At 42.8% G+C, this 25066-nt stretch overlaps 2 protein-coding genes across 4 annotated transcripts in view; both read right to left on the reverse strand.

The window, feature by feature from the left end:
* The window catches only part of OSBP (oxysterol binding protein), a 34591-nt gene extending 24411 nt beyond the window's left edge, over positions 1-10180 (reverse strand). Inside the window, exons 1-3 of the mRNA XM_079786922.1 lie at positions 9577-10180; positions 4655-4863; positions 2704-2954 (exon numbers count right to left, since the gene is read on the reverse strand). Of these exons, the coding sequence (XP_079643048.1) occupies positions 2704-2954; positions 4655-4863; positions 9577-9950 (834 nt within the window). The 5' untranslated portion in view covers positions 9951-10180. The remainder of the gene's footprint in view (positions 1-2703; positions 2955-4654; positions 4864-9576) is intronic.
* Positions 10181-19419: 9239 nt separating this feature from the next.
* The window catches only part of PATL1 (PAT1 homolog 1, processing body mRNA decay factor), a 33667-nt gene continuing 28020 nt past the window's right edge, over positions 19420-25066 (reverse strand). For all 3 annotated transcript variants that reach the window (XM_079787213.1, XM_079787215.1, XM_079787214.1), the window contains 4 exons: positions 23659-23814; positions 21632-21723; positions 21391-21540; positions 19420-21067 (listed from right to left, as the gene is read on the reverse strand). In XM_079787213.1, coding sequence (XP_079643339.1) covers positions 21046-21067; positions 21391-21540; positions 21632-21723; positions 23659-23814 — 420 coding nt within the window. In that variant the 3' untranslated portion in view covers positions 19420-21045. The remainder of the gene's footprint in view (positions 21068-21390; positions 21541-21631; positions 21724-23658; positions 23815-25066) is intronic.

The raw sequence follows: 25066 nt of genomic DNA on the forward strand, positions 1-25066 counted from the left end.
AAGCCTTTCAACAACCTTGTGAGCAGCTTCCTAGTACAGTCATCATTTACCAAAAAGGAATTGAGGTTACAGAGGAAGTAGGTTGCCCAGGCTATATAGTTAACCAAGGAAGCTGGATTTAATTGCCTTTTTTCTTTTTTAAAAAAATATATTTTATTGACTTTAGAGAGGGAGAGAGAGAGAGAGAAACATCAATGATGAGAGAGAATCACTGATCGGATGCCTCCTGCACGCCCCCTACTGGAGAAAGAGCCCACAACCCGGGCATGCGCCCCAACCAGGGATTAAACCATGACCTCCTGATTCATAGGTCATTGCTCAACCATTGAGCCACGCTGGCCAGGCTAATTGCCTTTTTTCACAGGCAGGCACTCTTTGGTCTTCCAGAATTCAGCTGAATTTTAAATTCTATGTGCTATATCAGCAGCCTGTGCTCACTTCTGTCATTCCTTGGCACAGTCCTACTGATCTGGTAACTTCTTTGTCCCCTCATCAGAGAGTAATGTTCCTTAGGACAGGGACCACACCCACATCTGTGTGTTTTTTTAATTTATTTTTTTATTGTCTAAAGTTTTACATATGCCCACATCTGTTTTATCCCTTAGCATAGTGCCTAGAAGACAGACGGTACAAAAGAGATGTCCACTGAATTAGCAAATGGATATACTAACTGTCAAACTTACTCCCCTGCTTAGATTCACTTTGGTAGTAAAAAAAAAAGCTACAACCTACAAAATTAAGTAAAATGTATTCTTCCTTTAGGACAAAAGCCCCTTTAGGAATGTAATGCGCTAGGATTGTAATTTCCAACATTCATATTACACTATAGGCCTTGCCACTATCACCTAAAAGGTATAAAGGAAATAAGACAGGGATAAAAAACACATGTTAAGCAATAACCAGCTATGAGAGGGGTACAGGCAGTGCACTAGGAGAGAACAGAATAAGACACAACTTCCCTCTGACTCCCAAGCAATCACAACTTAGGGAAGAATTGCCCCGAGGAACAAAGATGAGCATGGTTTCAAGAGTAATGTCCAAACTAAACTTTCAGTTTTATGAGAAATTTTTCAATCAAGAGGTGTTTTATTTAGCAAATTTTTCATATCTAGAGTAGAAAAAAATTACCATGGAGTAGGGTGTTCACCTGATAAGGATAAGAGGTGACATTCACTACCAGGAGACTTGGGTCCTGAGTTGTTCTATTACTTATTCACTATTAATTGGCCTGAATGACTTATGAGGACCAGAAGAGCAAGCAGTCATTAAGAAATGCCACAGTCTGGAGAATGAGCACACGACTACACATGAGAAACACAGCATCAGTGCTGATGCGCAGAGTCCTGGAGACAGCTGACCTTCCTGCAGTGGACAAAACAACTGTCCTTTCTACCTTCTGTGAGTCAGAGCTCTGAAGATGAGAAAAATTAAACGTCCCCTTGATCACAGGGAAGACCTTTGATCTCTAGGAGCCACACTAGTTCTAATAAGTCTTTTTTTTTTAAATATATTTTATTGATTTTTTTACAGAGAGGAAGGGAGAGGGATAGAGAGTTAGAAACATCGATGGAAGAGAAACATTGATCAGCTGCCTCCTGCACACTCCCCACTGGGTATGTGCCTGCAACCAAGGTACATACCCTTGACTGGAATTGAACTCGGGACCCTTGAGTCTGCAGGCCGACGCTCTATCCACTGAGCCAAACCAGTCAGGGCCTAATAAGTCTTATTATCACTCCCCCAACAATGGAAAATCTGGCCCTAGTGAAGTAATTTCATCCCATTTAATAAGGTAAGAAAAAAAAACAACAACCCTGCATAAGCCTTTTCTCACCGAGTCCCCTTCTCACTTACATTATGAAATGTCTTTTAGGGTTTGTTTTCAAGTTGAAACTGCTAAAACAACCTGCCAGGTGAGAATCAGTTACCAGTAGAGGAAAAATAGCACTGCTTAAACCAAGTATTCATTTCATACAGATTCCCCAGGATCTGAAATAATATCACTAATTCCCATGGGGCTTTGGCTTTATCTAGAGCCTTGCAGCCAAGCAGCAGAAGTACCCCAAACCAGCAACAGCCACCAAGACAGAAGTCACGAGAAGGCAGAGCAGTGGCCCCTTATTTTTAAACCGAAGTGCCCAAAGCTGAGTGTTATTGTCTTACCAACTAAAATTACCCTTGAAATCAAGGAGTAAAGATGGAATAACTACTATTATAAAGCTCTCACTTGATCCAACCCCCATTTACCACACCGTGGGTCAGAATACATTAGCAACATAGGGATCAGACTCCAACTTAAAGCTCAAAGAACTTGACAGTGGAAGGACCCAGGAGATCTTTTAGTTCCAACAGATAGAGCCAGCTCAAAATAAATAAAACCGCAATCCAGAGATTAAAGGATGCAATTAACATCACCATCAGATGTCCTGCTGGTGCCAGAAACAGGGCTGGAACTATGGACTCCTAACTAACTCCCAGGCTGGAGCAGCGTCCTCCTGACCATTTGAGCAGAGCAGGGAAGTCATTCCATCTGTGCACCCTGTTCTATTTCATACAACAGACAATTTAACTTAAATCCCTGAGCAGCAAAGCAGGACCTAATGTCCTGTGCTTTATCAATTACAATTTCCTGGCATTTTGGAAGAATTACATTTTGAAAGAGGGAAAGAATAAAAAAGCTACACAGATACCATCTGCACTTACGTTGATCATGGCATTGGATGTGATCCTGAAGAGTGTGGCCCGTTCGTTGACCTGCTTGATCTTTTCATTGCTCTCAGCAGGCAGCCTCAGGGACTCCAGCTCACTGAGGGAGCGCTGCAGCGCGGTGCCGTGCTTGGCTATCAGGTCATTGCATGTGCTCAGGTCCTCAACTTTGCTGGACAATGTCCGAAGGGTATTCTGCAGCTCTGTCTTGTCAGTTTGTGAGACAGACTCTTCATCTCCTGACTCATCTGCAGAAGCAAAAGGTAACTTACATGATTCCAGGCCCAGGAGTGAGAGCCTGAACACTGCCAACTCTGCCCACAACCAAAACTGACACTCCTCCCACTGTGCGCTCTGACCACCCGACAGCTTGCCGTTACCAGACAACTTCTCCACAGTGTGTTCCACAGCCCACCTGCATCACAAACACCTGGAGTTCTTCTTACAGGTGTACTCACTGGCTCCACCCCCAGGGACTTTGATTGGCTAGTGTGAGGTAAGGTCGAGGAACTTGCATTTCGAATAAGCCCCCCAGGTAATTCTGATGCACACTGAAGTTTCAAAACCTAGAGATCAGGATGGAAAAGCTAACTGGCTCCTGGGATTAGGTATGCATTATTAAGCCTTTATACTTTAACATGAGGGTTCCAATCCAGCCCCAGCTGATTATTACTGCAAATCCACTATCACTTGTTAGTTAGGTGTTCGGTAGGCCCTGTATGACATGGGTTGAGAATCACAGTCTAGCTCCTTATAAACAAAAGATTCATTAATTTATTTGTCTTTTCTGAAGAGGAGAAGAAGATTACAAAATTAACTTTTCTGACATTATAGCCACATTGCACTGAAATCAATGCAAGGTCTTCTGTTCAATGACTCTCCAATAGTCAGTCAAGCAGACAGCTATGTTGTACCTCTCGCTACCAGTTCTGTACTTAACACTTTCGTAACTGCAAAGTATTTCTCCAGCAGTGGCACCTCTTTTGGGCAGGGGCCAAACATCAGCACTAAAATCAAAACGAAACAAGTAAGGAAAGACCTGACGCAACTGCTGGGCAGAGAGGCAGGGCCAAGATGAAAACATAGCCTGTTACCAGAATGTTTACAAAGCAGTGAACTTTCCTTTCACTGCCTAGTAGATAATAAATATGGTATGGGAAATTATAGGGGATAAGAAAAACAACAGATGAACACAAGTCAGCAGATGACCATCTTGGTCAGCTCCAAGTGAACAAGCTCAGTATGCTTAAACTGTCAACATCTATGGGGGAAATCCTACCATTTTCCTTGAAGAAAAATACAAACATAATCAGACTGCTCTTTTTCAGTGAAACTAAGGTAGCAAAATGAAGATGTTTCATAGAAAATATCACATAAAATGTTTTTGGCAGTCTATGAAGCTTGTTTCAACTCCACTAACAAATAGTTAAGTAAGGAGATGTCAGGAGAAAATTAAAAAGTAAGGTAAATACAAATTGTGAGTTGTAATAATCCTAAGACTGATCTAGCAATAAAATAATCATTTCTCATAATTGTAAGGGAGTCAATTGGCATTAAAAGCAAAAGGATAACTGTTTATGCCTGTAGGTCATAAACCTCAACCTCAGCAATACTGACATTTGGGCCAGATAACTAACTCTTTGTTGTGGGTGGCTGTCCTCTGCATGGCAGCAGCTTTAGCGGCCTCCCTGACCTCTACTCACAATAGGCCAATAGCACCACCACCACTCATCTGGGACAAGAAAATGGCTCCAGACATTGCTGAGTGTCCCCTGTAAGGCAGAACTGGCCTCACTTGAAAACCATCTCTCCAGGAGAAACACTGCATGATGTACCCGAGACATCTAGGTGATATTGATAATTAAATGACAATGAGGGATAAAATAAGGTTTGTGCGTAAGACAGGCAAATGAAAAGTTTCCCTGGCACAGTGCTCTTTGCTCCCTACCTGATTCTGCCAGCATCTTCACAGCCTTGGCCTTGGCCAGTTCCAGGGCTGTCACCCAGCGCTGCCGCTCCACTTCCGAGCTGGCCTTCAGATGGTAGGTCTGAGCACCTCCATTGGAGATGATGAAGTTGCAGGAGTCCTCCACAGTGATGTTGGCTGTGGCCAGGTTGATGGTACCACGGCAGGTATGTCTCATTTCTGCCTTTGACCTGCAATAACGAGGCGAAGTCATGCTAAGTAGAAAGCTGTGGGTGGTTTGTCCTTGATCAATTCTATTTCTTCTCATAACTTTTGAAAATACAGTAGTCCCAAAAAAGAGCAAATTCTAATATTTCCCTCAAATGGATCCCTGAAATTCAAGAAACAGTCAGTAGGGATTTCCTTTCAGAGCCCAAGTATTGTTTCTGAGTCAGATTGTATTGCTCTGCGGTTTTTCTCACCCTTAGCTGTTTAAAAAGAGGCTTCACTGTAGTACAAGGACAAACTATAAATTCAGCAATTTTAACTGTATGATTCAGTGAGTTTTGACAATGTACATAACTGTGTAAGCACCTCCACAATCAAAATGTAGAATATTTCCATCTCCCCAAAAAGTCCCCTCATGCCCTTTTGCAAATAGGAATTACTTTTTATTTAGAAATTTGTAATTATAAAATAGTGCTTTATAAACTCATGCATTTTACATGTACTGAACAATCCACCCTCTCCCCAAACTGTAGCTCAGCCTAAATGAGACCTGTCACACTGCTTAGAATTGTACTGCAGAAGTGTAAGGCACACTTACATGATTAGAGTAAATATTGACTATAGCTCAAATGATATGAAATAGGAATAAATAGTTTTCTGTGGGAGAAAAGACAAAATAATCATAAAAGAACCACCAGGTGGTATAATCTTTCTCTGCTAAGTTCTTCCCTAAGGCCCACTGACCTCTACTGGTGGAAACTCCTAAGCCATCCTATTAATAGCTAGGAAAGATTCAGCAAATCTGCTCTCAAAGAGAGCTGGGTGTAAAATTTTTCCCCATCTCTACTGACAGTTCTATTCATAGACTAACTTTTGAACTTTACAGCACCGCTTGGTGACAACAAGCTACAAGAGACTTCACATGAGCTATCAAGCTGCTAGCACAACTGGGTGTACAGCGTGAACTGTGCTAATTTCCCCATCACCTGCTGGCTATGCCCAGGGACCTGCCTGTTGAGACCGCGATTTTCCCTGACCAACTTGGAGCATAAAGAGGTCAAAGTCCTTTGCCAACTGCCACAGTGCAAAGCAGAACCATTTCCCGTTCACTGGAGCCAAGCAGCCAAACACACCTGGCACATCCAGAATCTCTTGCAAGCCAAAAATGACACACACCCGTCCGCAGAGAGTGATTAGGTGTGTTTGAGAAAGTTGGTTTCCTGTCCTTAGGAATATCGATTCCCTATTGTTCAGTTTGTCACATGAAACTGGTTTTTCATCCTCAAATGCACAAATGCTGTATGGGATGGCCAGGGGGTCTCAACGGACGGGGCCACTTTCCATCCTCTGCACCTGCCACACTGTAATATGAATCCCTGTTTTTTCTATTCTTCCCTCCCCTCCTACTACCCCAAGCTTTAGTTACATTATGAATAATGCAGGCCAAATTGCAGATCCACAGCTGACAGTCCGCTCACCCTTGCTTTCTACTCTTAAGGTGCTAGTTGGACCTTCTACCTCATTCCTCACAATGTGTTGGTACTTTTCACAAATCACTTCCTAGAATCTCTGCCTGTTCGTCTTCATGAACTAAAGAAGTTTCTCACCCTAGCAGGTTTGGCTCAGTGGATAGAGCATCGGCCTGCAGACTGAAAGGTCCCGGGGTTCGATTCTGGTCAAGGGCACATGCCCAGGTTGCTGGCTCGATCCCCAGTGGGGGGCATGCAGGAGGCAGCCAATCAATGATTCTCTCTCATCATTGATGCTTCTATTTCTCTCCCCCTCCCCTTCCTCTCTGAAATCAATATATATATATATATATATATATATATATATATATATATATGTGTATAAAAAAGTTTCTCAAATTATATAAAGTCTGTAGCAGTTTCAAAAATACAAAGAAATCCTGGGAGTAAGGTAGCCTTGATCTCAGGGCTCTTGGGTTTGGGCAAATACACCAATGGTTATACATGATTATCGAAGCTGAAAAAAAAAATTACTTGCAGGGTACAAGGTAAGTTCTTCAGGTACTACAATATTAGGTGGTATTTTCTAGCTAGAAAGTTCTTCCCTGAAAAGGCCAGTTGAAACAGTAACTCCATCTCTAGAAGCTAGCCAGGAAAACTAATACCATGGGCCTGTCATGATGTGTCTGGGAGAGCTGGGACTCTACATTTGGTTTTAAATAACTGGCCATCTGTGTAACTAAGTATGTAAGGAAGAACAGGATACATAAAAAGAGGCAAGTGGTGTTGCCAAAGCCTCTTAGGACAGTTCATCAGAGGACAGGTCTAGGAAGAACAGGATCTCAGTTAAAAAGAAAACAGTCTTTTTAAAAAGGCATGTATGGGAAATGACAGGTTTTGGAGGCATGAAAAGCAAGAGGAATGACAACTTAGCCAAACAACTCTAGGAAGATGGGACTGGAAGAACTCTATTAGGTAGAATAGACTACCAACATAGTTGGCCGGATGTATTTCAATGTGATTTTGAGGGTAATGCATAGACTTGATAACTCTGGATCCTGCTGCTTGGTTGATTTGTGGGTGGGACTATCTTAGCTGGCAAGGGCAGGCCCATGGCATAGTTCCCAACATGTGGTTTGGTATGTTTTGGAAGGAGTTTTATCTGTGCTCAGACAGGTACCACTAGCTCTTGTAAGAGAGAAGTCAAAAGTGGTTACAAGTACTTGAAGAGAACACATTAAGTTATTAATGTCCAATCAAGATCAATATTGATTAAGACTGGTTCTGATCAAAGAATCAACTGGCTGGGAAAGTGGATCTGGCAAGAACTTGGATGAGGAAAACTGATCATGCACTAAGACCCTCGGCTGGTACACAACTTTTGAAAATGGGGAATTAGTGTTAACAGTGACTTACAAGCCAAATTAGGATATGAACCAATTGAACATTAAAATGATGGTCAGTTTATTTTTTAAATATGTTTTTATCCATTTTAGAGAGAAAGGAAGGGGGGAGAGAGAGAGAGAGAGAGAGAGAGAGAGAGAGAGAGAGAGAGATACATTGATTGGTTGCCTCCTGCACAGTCGCACCCCAACCAGGGATGGAACCCACAACCTGGGTATGTGCCCTGACCGGAAATCCAACCAGTGACCCCTCGGTGCATGGAACAACATTCAACCAACTGAGCCACACTGGCCAGGGCTAATAATCAGCTTAAGAGATAAACATGAACTTGAGTAGGGGAAAAGCTTTGGAGCAAACCAAATTTTTTATTTTTTACCTAACCTAAGTAATTAGAAGAGGTTAAAATTAAAATTAATTCTGAATATAATAATGCAAACAATATACACAACTGGTTACAATTAATGTCGCTTAAGCAATGAGGAGGCACTAAGGCATTTTCCACTGTTCCTAACTCCAACTAAACCTCCAACTCCCACATTCGATTTCCCCTAAAAATTCTCTAAGGGCCAATACAAAAGAGTTAATGGAAGAGATTCTTTCACCCTAACTGTCCTGGTGGCAGAGTGACTACTGGCGGAGGAAAAGAAATAGAGTGAGCTGCTCTTAACAGCAGCGTTCTGTGTCCCAAATAAGATGGTATTCATAAAAATATTTCAATTAGAAATGCCATTACACTAAGCAAAGTCTCCCTTAAAGGAGACTTTTATACATTCTGAATAAAGTAAACATAGTAACCATGAGCTATAAACTTAGTTGCTATTGATACTTAATTATCTCTGTATCTGACTCATGTAATACTAACCTGGGTTTTAGGTTATGTTGGTGTGAACAGAACTAGTTTCAAATCCTGACTCTTCAAGACTTTGGGAAGGTTGCTCAAGCTACGTAAGTCTCAGTTTCCTCATCAGGAATATGGGAATATCTCCTAACTCCCAGGTTGTTGGGAGCCAACGAAATACTGTACATAAAACACCTATCCAAACTGTCTAGCCCTCAGAAAATGTTTATGCCCTGTCCCCAAATCCCGTATCTTAGCCCCTCTATCTATAGTAACATGAGTAGCCAAAAACATGTTAGGTTATGGCAAGACTGTGACCATAAATATATAAAACATACATTGTTGAACAGAAGTAACCATACCAAAGACATTCTTTTTTTTAATCAGCTGACACCAAACTAGCCAGAGACCCCAGAAATATTACTGGATGGAAAACTTAATCATTCTCACGGGAGGAGGTGGGGCAAGCAAAAATAAAAGGAGTACTGGAGTGCACATCTTCATTCTGCGCTGTCTGTCTAGAAGGAGAAAACATGCCCAAGTCTTGGAGAGAGAAGGAAGACAGGGGATAGATGGAGGCCACCCTGTCCTTGTGCCTGAATGTGGAGAGAGCAACGCGGGGTACATCAAGGGCTGCTAATAACCTTGAAATCTGGAGACTGGGCATAGACAGCTAAAGCTAAACCTTGGGACTTTGACGCTAAGTTCCTTGGGAGCAGTGCCCCTTGGCACCTACAACAGCGTCTTCGTGCAGAATTAATCATTGCACCCACGTGCTGGTGGAAACATAATGGAAAGGCCAGAGGCCGAGGGGGAAGGTATGGCACCGAGGCTGGGCAACCCAGGTAGAGGGGCAAGTTGTGGGGCATGCACTCTCCGTGATGGTGGGCTCAGGTCGCGGGCTGTCAATGCGCGCCGGTGACGAAAAGGGGCCTGGGGCGACCTTGGCTGCGGGGCCAGCCGGAGAGGGCGACGGCGAGGGAAGGTGGGCTGCAGCAGGGGGACAGCGCCCCGGAAGCAGTTACCTGTAGTAGCTTAGTAGCCCGTTGCTCAGCACGAACCAACGCCGCTGGTAGCCTTTGATATAATTGGTCCATTTGAAGAGCCAGCCTTCTCGAGCCGAGCCCGAACCCCCAGCGCCCGAGCCGCCCGAGCCCCCCGAGCCCCCGGCCGGAGGTACTGGGGCTGGGCCCGCCGCCGCCGCCACTGCGCCGGCCCCGGGGCCCGGGCCGCTCGCAGACGCCGTGGCGACAGTGCCCGGCGCGGCCCCAGAGCCTGGCGCCGAGTCTCCGCGGCCGCCTCCGCTTCCCACCACCGGGGGACCGGTGCCGCCGCCGCCCGGAGCTGCAATGGCTGCCGGGCCCGGGCCCACCACTCCTCTCAGCTCCGTCGCCGCCATGAGCTGCCACCGCCCCGAGACACAGAACCGGAACCGCCTACGAGAGCCGCCGTCGCCGCTGGAGCGCCGCACACCTAGCGCATCAGCCGCCGCCGCGTAGCGTCACCGCCCCGCCAGGCCGGCCGGGGGAGGAGGGACCGGCTGCCGGGAAGAAGGAAGTCAATTGGTGCCGCTTAGTGTCACTTGCGGAAGATCCCTAGGACATTGGCATTTTTCTGGGGCCTGTCATTCCATACAACCCGCTGAGAGTCCCGGATGGGACTGTCCGCCAGGCACGTCATTGATTGGTTCCTATGAAGGCCAATCAGACTTCTGTAAAGCTCATTGGTGCTTTCCTGAAGTCTCCAGCATTTAAGGAGGACTCGAGAATTCAGAGTGCCCGGCCAGTCTGATCGTGGATTGGCTAGCGTTTCCGCCACTCATTTCATTTTATGTTCCCGTCACTGCCACGTCACCCCCTCCCATCATTCTTCCTAGCGTCCCTCTTCCGCCCTTATGGATTGGTGGTTGGTATCAGCTGCTCAACCTCTTCTACCATTGACTGCACCAGTTGAGGAAAAAGGGAGGTGTCTCATTGCCACATCCTTACTTTCATTTCTTATTGGTTGTTACAAATGTCACTCACCTGCTGGCCAATGAAAGAAACGTATTGTAAGAGGGGCAGGCCGGGGCAGCCAGTAAAATCTGGGATGAGCGCCCGGGGGGCGTGTCCGCCTGCTTCTTGCTTTAGGGGAATTGGTGGGAGTAAAAGCAAGTCAGTCTCACTAAAGCGCTCAGTGCGGTGTTAGAGTCCCTCTTGCTGAGTTAAGACCTCCGTAGTTTTTTGCTAGGAAGAGTGATTCTGAGCAGTCAGGCCCTGCCTGAATCACTGGACCAGGCAGTCTCCCCCTTTAAAGCCCTCTTCCAGCAGCTGGCTCGGATCTGGAGGCCCAGATTTCCGGGGAGCCCAGAAATAGCTTCCCTCCTGGATCCACGATCCTCCTAATGACTTTCCCTGGTTTTCTTATTGCACCACATCCTTTATCTCTTGCTTCTAATCCTTTTTCACATATATATATGTATATATATATAGTGATTTCTGAGAGGAAAGGAGGCAGAAACATCTATGATGAGAATCACTGACTGGCTGCCTTCTGCACGCCCCCCACCGGGACCGAGCGCACAACCAGGGCATGTGCCCTGACCAGGAATGGAACCTTGACCTCCTGGTTCATAGATGATGCTTAACCGCTGAGCCATGCCGCCGGGCTCTCTTGCTTCTAATTCTGTCTCACAAGTTGCTCACGTTAATGAGGAGAAAATAGACTCGCAAGGACCTGACTTTGTACGTACTTCACAGTGGTATCTCTTCCAGACTTACTTTGTTGATTTTAGCACAAGCGCACTTGTGTGTGCATAACTTCGCACCAATTTTTTAAAAATAAATTTACTTTGTTCATACATTTATGAAAGTAACATATTCAGTACTTCATTTAACATTTAGATGTTGTAAGCTACTGTTAAAATGGAGCTTTGGGGAACCTGTTATATTTTGCTAGTTTAGATAGGCAATAGAAATGGCTGTTAGACACTAAAACAAATTGCTTTTCCTTGGTAACATGCTTCCCGGTATCAAGAAAGTAAAGACAAATGTTTTCCATAAGGAGAGACTCATTGAATTAAGGAGAGAGAATACACTTTGAAAATCTGCAGGTAGAAGTAGGCTCTTTGGGATTAAAAAAAGTTTTTAACTGAACTAAAATGAACTCAATTATGCTTCAGTCCTGCCTTTGCTACTCACTGGTTCTAGGACTTAAGAAAGGCATTTATTTAAGCACTCCAAGACTCAATTTTCATTTCTGTTAAATAGAAATAAAACCCTACAGGGATGCTGTTGTGCATTTGAAAATATTTGATACACTGTAAATAACTACACAAATGTGCAGTGTGTTGTCAAATACACCTCTCAGATTACTTGCCAATCAGAAAGAAGACATACTTTTGCAATGGAGAAATCTGGATGCCCCACCTTAATTCAGTTATTCAATTGAGCATCATTACCCTTGGGACAATCAAATTTTTATGAGGTCTCTGGTGTGCTGCTGCATGAAGTATACAGCATCACTTAATGAAGGTTTTTTGTTTAAAATGTTCAACCTGAATCCAATCAAGCCTTTATATCTAATCTTCCCTTTACAGGGGCTAGAGGAACCAGTTAGACACCCTCAAAGAAACAATGGGAAACAATCAGATACATCAAGAATGCTAGGCATTCTATAAGACAACCAATTTTATAGAAGATAAAATCACAAAGATTAAAGAAAATTGATGGCATAAAAAAGGGTCAGGGGTGATTGTTCTAAGTTTCCAAAAACTTAAAAGACAACCAAATGCTTGAATGGATTCTGGTTCTGGGAAAATAAACAGCTTTTTAGACATGTTTGGGATATTTGGGTAAATTTGAAAATTGGCTGGTATTAGATGTTAGGTGATTACCACATTTGTTCAATGTAATATTGGTATAGTAGCTATGAAGGAAAACTCCTTTAAAATTTGAAGAAATGTTTAGGAGTGACCATTGTTAGCAGAATCCTCTCTAATAAAAAGGGTAATATGCAAATTAACCATCATACCGCTACATAAGCCACGCCCACCAGCAAAGACACGCCCACCAGCCAATCAGGGTGAGTATGCAAATTAACCCCAGCAAAGATGGCTACAGCCACAGAGAGCAAGGTTTCCCAGGTAACAGAACAAGCCAAGCTTTCCGATAGCCATTGCAGGCCTAAGCCTCCACTCAAGCTATAAAGTTTCAATTATAGAAGGTAAACAAATTCAAACAGAAATGGGGGCAGAACGGAGCTTGAGAGAGCAGGCCAGGGTTGTCGGTGGCACAGGGGAAGCAAAGCTTTCCGCACACCCTGGCCGGCCAGGCCTCTGCTTAAGGCTACAAAGTTTCAATTGTAGAAGGAAAATAAATTCCAGATACCAGGGCCTCTGCTTGGGTTGCCAGGGGGCATGGCTGGCCTGCAAACCACCACAGGCCCCTCGCTCAGGCCCCCCCATACCTCAAGGGAACCCCACCCTGATCCGGGACACCCTTCAGGGCAAACCAGCTGGCCCCCACCAGTGCACCAGATCTCTATCCTATCTAATAAAAGAGTAATATGCAGATTGACCATCACTCCAACACTAAGGTGACCAGATCGTCCCGCTTTTGGCGGGACAGTCCCGATTTTTAACAATTTGTCCCGCGTCCCACGGCGTTTTAAAAAAGTCCCTATTTTTGGAAAGATCCCTATTTTTGGAAAGATAGGGACTTTTTTAAAATGCCGTGGGACTCGGGACAAATTGTTAAAAATTGGGACTGTCCTGCCAAAAGCGGGACGATCTGGTCACCTTATCCAACACACAATATGTCTGCCCCCATGTGGTCAAAGATTCTGCCCCCATGTGGACACAAGATGGCCACTACAAGATGGCCAGCAGGAGAGGGCAGTTGGGAGGCACCCGGCCTGCAAAGGAGGGCAGTTGAGAGGGACCAGGCCTGCAAGGGAGGGCAGTTGAGAGGGACCAGGCTTGCAAGGGAGGGCAGTTGGAGGTGATCAACCCTGCAGGAGAGGGCAGTTAGGGGTGACCAGGCCGGTAGAGGAGGGAAGTTGGGGGCAAACAGGCTGGCAGGGGAGCAGTTAAGCATCAACCAGGCTGGCATTGGAGTGGTTAGGGGGTGATCAGGCTGGCAGGCAGAAGCGGTTAGGGGCAATCAGGAAGGCAGGCAGGCAAGCAGTTGGGAGCCAGCAGTCCTGGATTGTGAGAGGGATGTCCGACTGCCCGTTTAGGCCTGATCCCACAAGGATCGGGCCTAAACGGGCAGTTAGACATCCCTCCAGGAGTCCCAGATTGGAGAGGGTACAGGCTGGGCTGAGGGACAACCCACCTCTGTGCACAAATTTCGTGCACTGGGCTTCCAGTATATATATATATATATTCCACTAGCATATAGATTTTACATTTTAATGAAATATTTGAATACCTATAGTTATTAGTTTGCTAGGGCTGCCATAACAAAATACCACAAAAGGGGTGACTTAAACAATGGAAATTTATTTTATTACAATTCTGGGGGCTAGAAGTCTGAGATCAAGCTGTTGGCAGGGTTGGCTTTCTGGTCTCTCAACTTTTAGATGGCTGTTTTACTATCTTTGTCTTCACATGGTCTCCTCTCTGTGCCTGTGTCCTAATCTTATAAGGACACCAGTCCTATGGATTAGAGCCCACCCACACTAATGACCTTATTTTAATTTAATACGTCTTTAAAGGCCCATTCTTCAAAAACAGTCACATTCTGAGGTTCTGGGGGCTAGGGCTTCAACATGAGTTTTGAGGGACACAATTCAACCCATAACATCCATAGAAGGCATATATGACATATGAAAGTCATAAAACACAATAGTAAAAGTAATACCCATTAATCCACCATTCAACATAATACAAACTAACCAGTTTCCTACATCTTTGTGCCAATCCCATCCCCCTAAACACTCCCAAAGCTAACCACTGTCTTAAGGTCTATTTTCAAAAAATTTATTCTCAATCACTGCCTTTTAAAGGCTCAGTCTCCTCATCCTGTAGACCAGGAATAGTGTTGTGAGGCTCTCTGCTAAGTGTCCCCTTCTCTTGTCTATTTTCATCTTCATAGGGCAAAGTGATTTTTAAAAGTATTTGTTTGATGCCTGCTAGGTGTTGTCTCTGTGCCAGGTCTTGGGTACAGCTGTGAATAAGACAGTTCCTGTGTTTGTGGAGCTCATAAATCAGAGTATATGTTGTTTTGTACTTTTTCTTTAAAAACTCTGCAAAAGCTTCCCATGCAATGAGAATAGGTCCCTTCAAGACCCCATGTGGTCACCCTATCCCACTCCCTTCACTCCAGCAACATTGACCTGCCATGGCCCCTTCAACTCCTCACTCATTCTCATTTCAGGGTCTTGGCCATCTTCTTCATTTTGCTTGAGCTCTTCTGAGACCTTTGCATGGCGGTCTTCTTCTCATTATTCATATGCCTGCTTAAATGTCACATGCTCAAGGTATTTCTTGACCACATTGTCTGAAGTACACATCCTCCTATCACTGAATTCCTCCTTTATTCTCTTTTTAGCTCTTATCACTGTAAGTACTGCCCTCAGAACGTAAGCTGCACCCGAGTAGGACCTTCTTTTGTCTTTGTCATCACTGTACCTGGAGTAACACTGGACACAAGTGCTTTCCTTATATTATCAAATTGGTCCTGACCTAGGGGTTGTTGTGATAAAACAGTAACATGTATTTTGAAATGGGCCTTGCACTCACAGGCTAATTTATTATATTAAGGTCTGTCATCTGAATAATCCTAAGCTGTTTCTTCATAGCATAATTATTTAATGAACAGGCATTTGTTTGATGCCTGCTAGGTGTTGTCTCTGTGCCGGGTCTTGGTTATAGCTGTGAATAAGACAGTTCCTGTGTTTGTAGAGCTCATGTAGTAATGCAATGAATGAATGAACCACTAACCTGTAACTGAATATATCTAATATACAATGCATTTTAGAATACTGGAATAGAGACGGAAGGGTGAAAGCAAGGAGTCTTTTTTCTTCTTTTCAAAAATGCGTAAACCAAAAGGACCAGATGCGTCACAAGGGCCTTCCTCTAACCCTGACCCTTACACATTGCAATTGGACTTGATCATTATAACCTGAATTGCTCCTTTTTGGATATTTCTTGGAGGCAATTGCTTAATTTGTCCACTGAAAATGAAGGCATTAAAGTCCAATCAGAAGAGTTTGCAGATATGTCCTTAATGCTTGTAGCTTTTCTGCTGCTCCTATATGAAGCATGGGTACAGGGGCCGGAGCCTTTTTGTATCCAGGACCTAGATGTGGAGCTTAACATTACAGTTTAGCCCTTACTAGCTGGATGGTCTAGTAGCTGATCTACAGTTTTTTTGTACTGTACAATTATAATTGTCCATCCTATTTTTTAAAGTTATAGAGAAGACTGAGTTAGAAAATGAATGTTCTTTGTACACTATGAAAGAGCTGTAAGATGATATTGTGGATTTACCTTTGTTCACTGTTGGATGAACATTGACGGACAAAACGTCCTTGAAAACTGAATCTTATTAATAAGGAAGCAGTTAAATGAATTGTGGCACACAGTGGGACATTATACAAACATTTAAAAAAACAGGGTAGCTCTCTATACAGTGACATAGAAAAGATGCATCATGATTCTGAGAAAAAAAGTAAAAACATCTATAATTCTAACTATGATTGCATATACATACAGAAATTACTTGGAGGACAATACATTAAACAGTTAACAGTGGGTTTTTTCGAGGGGGGCGGGGAGGTTGGAATTTGAGATCATTTCCCTTTGCAAGTTATATGCAGATTTCTCTCTGGCTCTTTAGATTGGTACAAAATCTAAGCAATTTAAGATATTTTGCCCCACCTGGTTTGGCTCAGTGGATAGAGCGTCAGCCTGTGGACTGAAGAGTCCCGGGTTCAATTCCAGTCAAGGGCATATGCCCAAGGTTGTGGGCTCAATTCCCAGTAGGGGGTGTGCAGGAGGCAGCCAATCAATGGTTCTTTCTCATCATTGATATTTCTCTCTCTCTCCCTTCCTAAAAATCAATAAAATATATTAAAAAATACATTCTATTCACAACTGGCAAAGTACACACATTACTGATTACCTAGCTCCCTTATAGATGTTTCCCAGGTTTCAGGTTTGATTTAGGTTAATATTGATCTGCTCCCTCCTGCATGCCCCCTACTGGGGATCAAGCCGGCAACCTTGGGCATGTGCCTGGACTGGGAATCAAACCACGGCCTCCTGGTTCATAGGTCAACATGGAACCACTGAACTACACTGGCTGGGCTCACTAGTATTATTTCTAAAAATTTTGTTAGATTGGTAAGTGAAAAAATATTTTATACCTCTGATTATTAGTGGGGTGAACTTCTTAATATTATTTTCAATTTTCATTTGTGGAAATCATTATTCACAAGTCTGTTAACTATTACTTATCAAGGACTTCTTTTTCTTATATAAGACTAGGGGTCCGGTGCACAAAATTTGTGCACGGGGGCGGTGTGTGTGTGGGGGGAGGCGGGTGTCCCTCAGCCCAGCCTGCATCCTATCCAATCTGGGACCCCTTGAGGGATGTCCGACTGCCGGTTTAGGCCCGATCTCACAATCCGGGACTGCTGGCTCCTAACTGCTTGCCTGCCTGATTGCCCCTAACCACTCTGCCTGCCAGCCTGATCACCCCCTAACCACTCCCCTGCCAGCCTGGTTGATGCCTAACTGCACTCCTGCAGGCATGATTGCCTCCAACTGCCCTCTCCTGCTGGCTTGATCACCCCCAACTGCCTTCCTCTGTGGGGCTGAGGGGACTGGGGGACTGAGGCTGGATGAGGCGGGGCTGAGGGGACTGGGGGACTGAGGCTGGATGAGGCAGGGCTGAGGGGACTGGGCGCCGTCATCTTGTGAGGGTGTGATGGTCAATTAGCATATTCCCTCTTTATTTGATAGGATTACATACATTGATGTGTTTTTAACTGTGACAGACTGTCGTAAACTATTTTAGTGCCTCACCTAATTTGATTATTTTTGACATACATTAGCAGGGAGTTTAATATTGCTCTCAGTAGTTAAGAGTCTTAAATGACTTTTAAAGTGCCTAGAACAAATATTATCTTGAATATACTACATGACTCAAAATCAGTTGGTGGTTATTGTAAGCTAGTGTTACATTCATAAAGTAGAAGCACTTATTTAGTTAAGAGAAACATCAATTTATTCCATTCATCCATTCATTGATTCTTATATGTGCCCTGACCGGGGACTGAACCTGCAATCTTGGTGTATTTGGATGACATTCTAACCAACAGAGCTACTCAGGCAGGGCCAAAGCACTTACTTCTTAAACTCTGGATTTTTCTCACAAAAAACATAACACTATTAGAGGCCTGATGCACGAAATTGGTGCAAGAGTAGGCCTTCTTTTCCCAAGCTGCCGGCACCGGCTTCCTTCTGGCACCTGGGACCCGGGCTTCCCTCCCGCCCCGGCTTCATCGGGAATCGGAAGGAGTCTGGTCTAATTATCATATTACACTTTTATTATTAGAGATAACATTTTCTGGACCAGGCCCAGCATTTCTCAGGCTGTGAACTGTAACCTAAGGAGGAGCAGAGCATACAAACTGGAATTCCAGCCCGGGGACCTGAGTTAGCCTCTCTCCCCTCAGCTTCAGCTCCCTGGCTTGTAGACCAGCCACTAAGGTCTTCCTCACTCTGACATTCTGAATCCATGCTTCTGGGTTGCAAGGACATTCCTGGGCCAGTTCCTCTCTAACCAAACCTCACTATTTACTAAGACTTTATTTCACTTAGGGGTGAGAATAGATCCACCAGAAGATAGTTTTACTCCTTCACAGCAATAAGAACATCCTGCAGGAGTCCCATGCTCTGCTGCTCAGCTGTCACCTTGGGCAAATTGTTTAACTCAAGGAGAGCCCAGCTACTCATGAGGAGGAAAATAAGCTTCATGTAAGTAGGCAGCCAATAATTATCTCCCTCCCTCTTTATCATTTTTAACTTTTTTCTCTTTCTCTACTTGTTTACTGAATCTTTTTTTTTTCCAAACAAAATATCTCGCATTTATTACTGAAACAATCAACTAGTACAGGAAGAACATAGAAACAAAGAGAAAAATGACTGTCTCTGTAGACTATATCCAACTGTCCAGAGAGGTAATGTTCCTAGCTAGATATGGTAGAGGCTGGTGACTGTGACACAACACAAGTATGTGTGCCAACTTACATCCAATTCCTTACATTCACCTTGGTCTTACTCTAGTGTCTCCTCTTGGAGTTGTACCAGATTTTATTACCAGTTTTCAGCCGAATCCATTGGGGAATGGGATGATTCTGCTTTTGTTTGTCAGTTAAGAATTGCTTGACCCTGAAAGTCTTGTGAGAAGACATGGTGAGGAAAAGATTCAACTGCACACACCACGATGGCAGAGAAAGGGGTAGAGCAGAAGAACCTTTTATCTGAAATAACATAAATTTACTCTAACAAATTGGCAAATTTCCCCCATCTCCTTTGAGAAGATGAATTGTGAGGGCAGCTTAAGGCCAAACTGGGTTAAATGAGTCTCTTAAAAGTCACATGTGCCTAGAGATAGATGGCATGAAAAAGATAAACTACAGTATATCTACAATTCATAATTCCATTTTGTAGTTAAAATGGAGAGAGTACGGAAAGCACTCTAGGTTTTTAAAGGAAATTTACCATGTAAACATTACAACAACAATAAAAAAGTAAAAACGTTAGGTAATATCCTTACCAATTTCCAACACCAAGACTTGCCAGTCTACCTAAATATGCTAGAAACAAATTAAAAATCATGCTAAGAAGTAACAAGAAAGAAGAAATGCTGGCACACATTTTTCAAGTATACAATTTGTATTTATTTACAATACCCTATAAAAATGTAAATTTAGAAACTTTAATCTTTATTAGTTAGAACCAAACAAAAAAGCACAGAAAAGAAAAAACACTAATCAAGTATTCACTTGATTGTTTGTGAAGTGGAAAGGCAGGAAAGGTGCCCAGTGGAAATAAGTCAGTTGATAATGGCTGGGAAGCTAGTAATGTCACTGAGAACAGTTGGTGGAGCCTGGGGCTACAGAATGAGAAGAAATGGAGATGGAGACAAGGACAACTGGTTATAATGGAGGATTTTACTGTTGTACAATACATGTATGTGCAAAATGTTTATTCTCTTTAAACATCACAACTTGTCTTCCCCACTACATTCGAAAGGTGAGAACAACAGAAAGTACATTAGGACAGTCATGTAAAATGGATTCAGATTTTTCTTGAGGGCTATAATCACCATGGATCAAAACCCCTTATCCTGGTTGACTGCTGAATGGGAGAGGGACAAGTGAAAAGGGTCACAGAAGGCTGTCCTTACTAGGATTCATGTCTAGGTCCCTGGGATGGGACCTGGGTGAGATGAAGTAGCAAGGACAGCAGTTCTGCCCATGGCATGGAGAATGAAGAACAAAGCAAGCCCAACTTAGCTTCCATGGTTACATTTGGAAGTTTCTATCCAGGACACCAAATAAAAATGGGGAAGAGAGAGGTAAAAGCATGGCTTACTGAAGTAGTCTCAGGAAGACAAAAGCTACACTGTGGAAGCAGGCTCTAAGTCAGAATCACCATGGGCAATCTTCCACACACTTGGGAGGACAGGCTCAAGTACACTGTAGCTGTAGCAGGATAAAGGCTTAACCGTATGCTGTTTCCATTCAGGTGAACAGAAACAAAGGAAACTCAAGTGAGGAGAAAAAAAGGACTTCTCAGTCTAGAGCTGGGTGTCAGCCAATTGAGTTCTGATTTTATTAATATGCTGGCATACTCTGTATTTATATTAAAACAAGGGGAACTCACCAAATTAATTATAAGAAGGACTAGAAACAGATTAAGAATATATCAGCTAGTTTGTATTTAGAGGAGGGATGTCAACTGAGTATTTCTCCCTCTAAAACTCATTCTTTAAGGATCCTCTGGAGACCACAGAAACATATGTAGAGGGGTGTGTGTACACACACATGTATATTAATTAATTTCTACTTAGTTGGTTCTCCTATAGTCATATTAATATGGGGCAATGAAAAAGACTTCAGTAAGATGCGGGGAGGGATCCTTTGGCAGGCTATAATCTACTCTGAAATGGAGTAGTGGTGGGATAAAGGGAGAGATTATATTTGTGTCTCTAGAGCAAAGAAAATGCAAAACTGAGAAGAATTGAGTAAAAGTAGGACATGCAGAATTGTAACAGAGAAGGTAAGAAGAAACCAGCAAAAGTATCACCCAACCGAACGTCACAGAGCAGTGGGGAAACACCTGGCATTTAGAGACAACCCTTGTGAACAGGACTCAGCCACACAAGATGCTCTGAGGAATGAGCTACCTCCCCTCCCTCATTACAAACACTCCACTGGTGATGGCAGCAGTGCAGGTGACAGCCAAAGAGGTACAGGACACATGTGCAGATCTTTTATCGTATCCCCTGAACTAGCCTACAGGTATAAAGAAAGAAAGGAAACTTGTTTGTATAAATGAGTTAGAACAGAAGGCAATGTTTTTCATAAAATTACATCCTTGTAAAAATTATCTTAATGAAACACCTGAGATGTCTTGTCTCTACCCTTAGCATTCAGTCAACTATGAGGGTGCTACTGCACCCAGTACAGTGTTTGATATCTAGCAGATACTCATATATTTGACAGAAGTCTTTAATCTCTTCTACCAAATTCAGATTTATGCCTGCTCCCCCCCTCCCCGCATAACTTCTAAAGTGCCAACGTTAGTGAAATATGGAATTCTCCTGTTGCTAACTTACTGCAGTTTTGTCTCCAGCAAATTCAGTTTCTGTCGGTCAACATAGCGAGAAAAGAGGGATACTAGGTTTGTGGGGATAGAGATTGGCTTGGCCAGGGCTGCCTGGGGAATCCTCAGAAGTTCTCGGGTTGCCATGAACATCACTTGCATCCTGAAAGGGAAAATCAATAATAACAATGTAAGAAAAAGAATGAAAAGATTACCTAAAAGAACTTAAAAGAAGAAATGCAGCAAAGACTAACCACTGGTTGTTTTCCGTTGATTCTGTAGCAGGGTCTGAACTCTGTAGGTCTTCCCCACGGCTCAGGACAACGAGGAGCAGTGACAGGCCAAACTACAAGTGGAGAGAGAGATTCAAGTTCAACACTGCATCTCCTCCTTTCCACCACCACGCAGGGGAAATGGCACTACTAGTAAATCAAAATGACCCTACCGCTGTGCTCTTCAGTGAGACTGAGCAAAGATCCGACAACCATGAGTGGAGACACTGTGCCTTTCTCCTTGCACAGCAGCAAAAAGCATAATCAATGGAAACAAAAGTTCCTGTGTCCTATGGTTCTCACTGCTCCCCAACCCCACCCTGTGATAAAAAGATAATTTTTCCTTGTCATGGATAAATGAATTAAAAAGGAAAGTTAAATGAAGACAAAGTTTGATACAAAAAATTAAAGTTCATGGAAAAATAAAAAACATTAAAAAGAGCAAGATATTTTGAATTAAGAAAAACAGGTGGTAAAACCTGTGGGAAATGTACAAAGAAAAGTAACTGGAATGATCAGGATACAAAGAAAAGATTTTCTTAAAAAAGGACACACCTATCTGGAAATGAAAAGGCAGACAGGATGCTAATAAAGAGTCTAAAAAAAAATTAAAAGAGAAGAAGTTTATATTCACCATAACTAGGATTATCACGATTTCTGCAACATGTTTTAGAAATTAAAATATATAAAGATTTGTTTTATTTATGGGGTAGTGGTAAAAGCAGGAAACATGCAGTCTAAAGGAACATAGAATGAAAATGCAATAGGAACCAGAAGTACTGGGTTAATGTCTGAGTCACAGTTATGATGGATCATAAAGAGAAGATGGAGATATTCTGAGCTTCCATCCCACCTTTCTGAGTTCCCCTCATAGAGGATAACCCTGCCTTTCCCAGAAAGTTCCCTTCATGTCTGAAAAACAACACTGGGCTATATAATCTCGTCTGATCTCACAATTTTCTACTGCCTTTATCAAAATTAGTACCAGGAAACCAAATAATATGGAGGGCACATAAATGATCACCCCAGAACCCCATCTGAAGGCACTGCAACTGCTCCCTCTCCAGAGTTATGCTTTGGCAGTTTTTGGGGGCAAGGAAAGAGCCTACTTTTTCACTTTACTCTAACAGATGGCCCTTAATGAGTGCCTATATGTACTGCGCATTACAATGAACTGTTCACAGCTGTTCTCGCATCTCAGTAATAGGAAAAGCCTGAAGTGGACATAAACACTGAAGTAGACATCATCACAGTCCAGGAACCCATGGCTCAGCAAAATGAAATAATCTATTCAGAGTCACAAATCTAGACAGTGGCAGGCAAGGAATGAAAAGTTGCTCTGTTTAAAAGCTCATGCTCCTTCTTCTGTTTATGCTTCCCCTATGAGTCTCTGGATACTTAACTTGATGTAAATTAAATATGAAATGGGATGTTCTTCTACATAAAGTCGTGTAACAAAGACTGCTACTAACCCACCATAATGTACTTTTCTCCTCCTAAGAGAACTCTAATTTTATTTGTGATGACAATGGTGTGAACTAAAAGATGTTTCCACCCTTTATGCAGTTAGGTGTGGCATGTGACTAAGACTGGCCATTGAGATTTTAAGTAATTGTTGGTGAAAACTCCTGGAAAAGGTCCATAAGGAAGACAGACAGCTAATCCACATGTTTTAGCCATCCGTACCCACCTCTCTTCCTGATGCAAAGTGGAGCCTTGAATTCTACAATCATCATGGACCCAGAGGAGTCATGAGAAGGCAAACCGAATGAGCTTGCGTCCCTGACCACGAGTGGAGCCACTATACCATATTTACTGACATGAGATACATAAAATCCTATTTTGTTGAAACCACTGTTAATTCTAGCCTCTGTTACTAGGAACTTAATGTAACTCTGGACAAAGGAAATATTTTTAACAAGTTGCCATACCCACAGAAGCCATTAGTGTTATCTGTAACTCAAATTTAGAAGCCTTGTAAAGTTCAGGGGCGAAAAAGGCAAAACCACCTTGTTCTGGAGAACAGTAGTGAGGTGAGGATTAGAGGGTGCTGGTGCAGCTGCACTCTGAGGTAGGTTCATTAGCTGTTGCAGAAGGCTGGTGACAGTCACTGACGGAAGATGATAGAGGAGGAGGGAGAAGGGACTCAATAAGCATGGCAGCACCTACAGAGAAAAAATAAAACATTAGATCCTGGCAACTGTTACTTCAGTCACCCTCAGTATGTGAGCCTGGATAGAAGGGTGCTCAGCTGTATACTCAACTGCCCGAGGTGAGATTTAACAAAAAAGGGCTGACAAGTCTAGCAGATACTCCTAGAATCCTAACAAAGTATTCTAAGGTATCTACTGAGAACTTTTTCAACTCAATTTGCATATGAAATATCATGACTTGTGTGAACCCAGGGAATAAAATCACTTCTCAAACACAAAAGATTCATGATAAAACATCAGTATTTTAATTTATCCCACAAATATTTAAATGCCTACAATGTACCAGGAACTTAGGCTAAAAACAAAAGTTAAAAGGATAGACAGACCCTCAGGGATCAAAAATACAAAGGAGATGAGTATTTAGGCAATTTCAATATATTGTGAGACACTCTAAGAGTGCTACAGAATTACTGAGAAGTATTTTCAGACTTAATTCTATTTTGGTTTATCTTTATAAAAGCTCAATGAGGAAATGGAAAAATGATTTAGTAATTTTATAGATTATTAGAGAAGCTAAGTGACTAAGCTCAGTGTTCAGAGTTATAGAGCTAGTCGCTAAAAACAGAACCCAAGGCTGTTGAATTCTAGCCTGCTAGCCATTCACTCCTTTTGGCCATTAGACCGGACTGAAAAGTTAAATTCAGAGCTACCAACATAACTAGGTTACAACACATGAAAGGAAATCAAAAGTGCTTCCAGCACTCAGTGCCCCTGCTATAAAAAAATGATGGCTGTTTTTACTTTATACAGTAGCCAAGGATGGAGAGTCGGCTACTTTTTGTGATCCACTACTCTAAATAAACAAAGCTTTTAAAATCAAAGCATTTAAAATATACACAAAAGTATAAAGAGCAGTATAGTGAAGTCCATGTTCCTACCCATCACGAAACCTCAACAATTAAACCAACATTTTGCCAAGTTTTATTCAATCTGTTCCTCCTTTATCCTATCATTTCATCTATAAATACTTCAGTTTGTATCTCTAACAAAACCTCTCATATTATCGTACCTCGCAAAATTTAATTCCTCAATATCACCAAATAGCTACTCCAAATTAAAATTTCTTCAATTATTTAAAAAATGTCCTTTAGCAGCGGATTTATTCTAATCATAGTTCAAATAAGATCCACTCATTGACTGCACTTGGTTGGTTGGTAAGGCTTTTAAAATCTGTTAACAACAGGTCCTCTGTCACTGTCCATAT

Source organism: Cnephaeus nilssonii (genome assembly GCF_951640355.1).
Source record: "Cnephaeus nilssonii genome assembly, chromosome: 13".
In the NCBI taxonomy this organism is placed as follows: Eukaryota; Metazoa; Chordata; class Mammalia; order Chiroptera; family Vespertilionidae; genus Cnephaeus; species Cnephaeus nilssonii.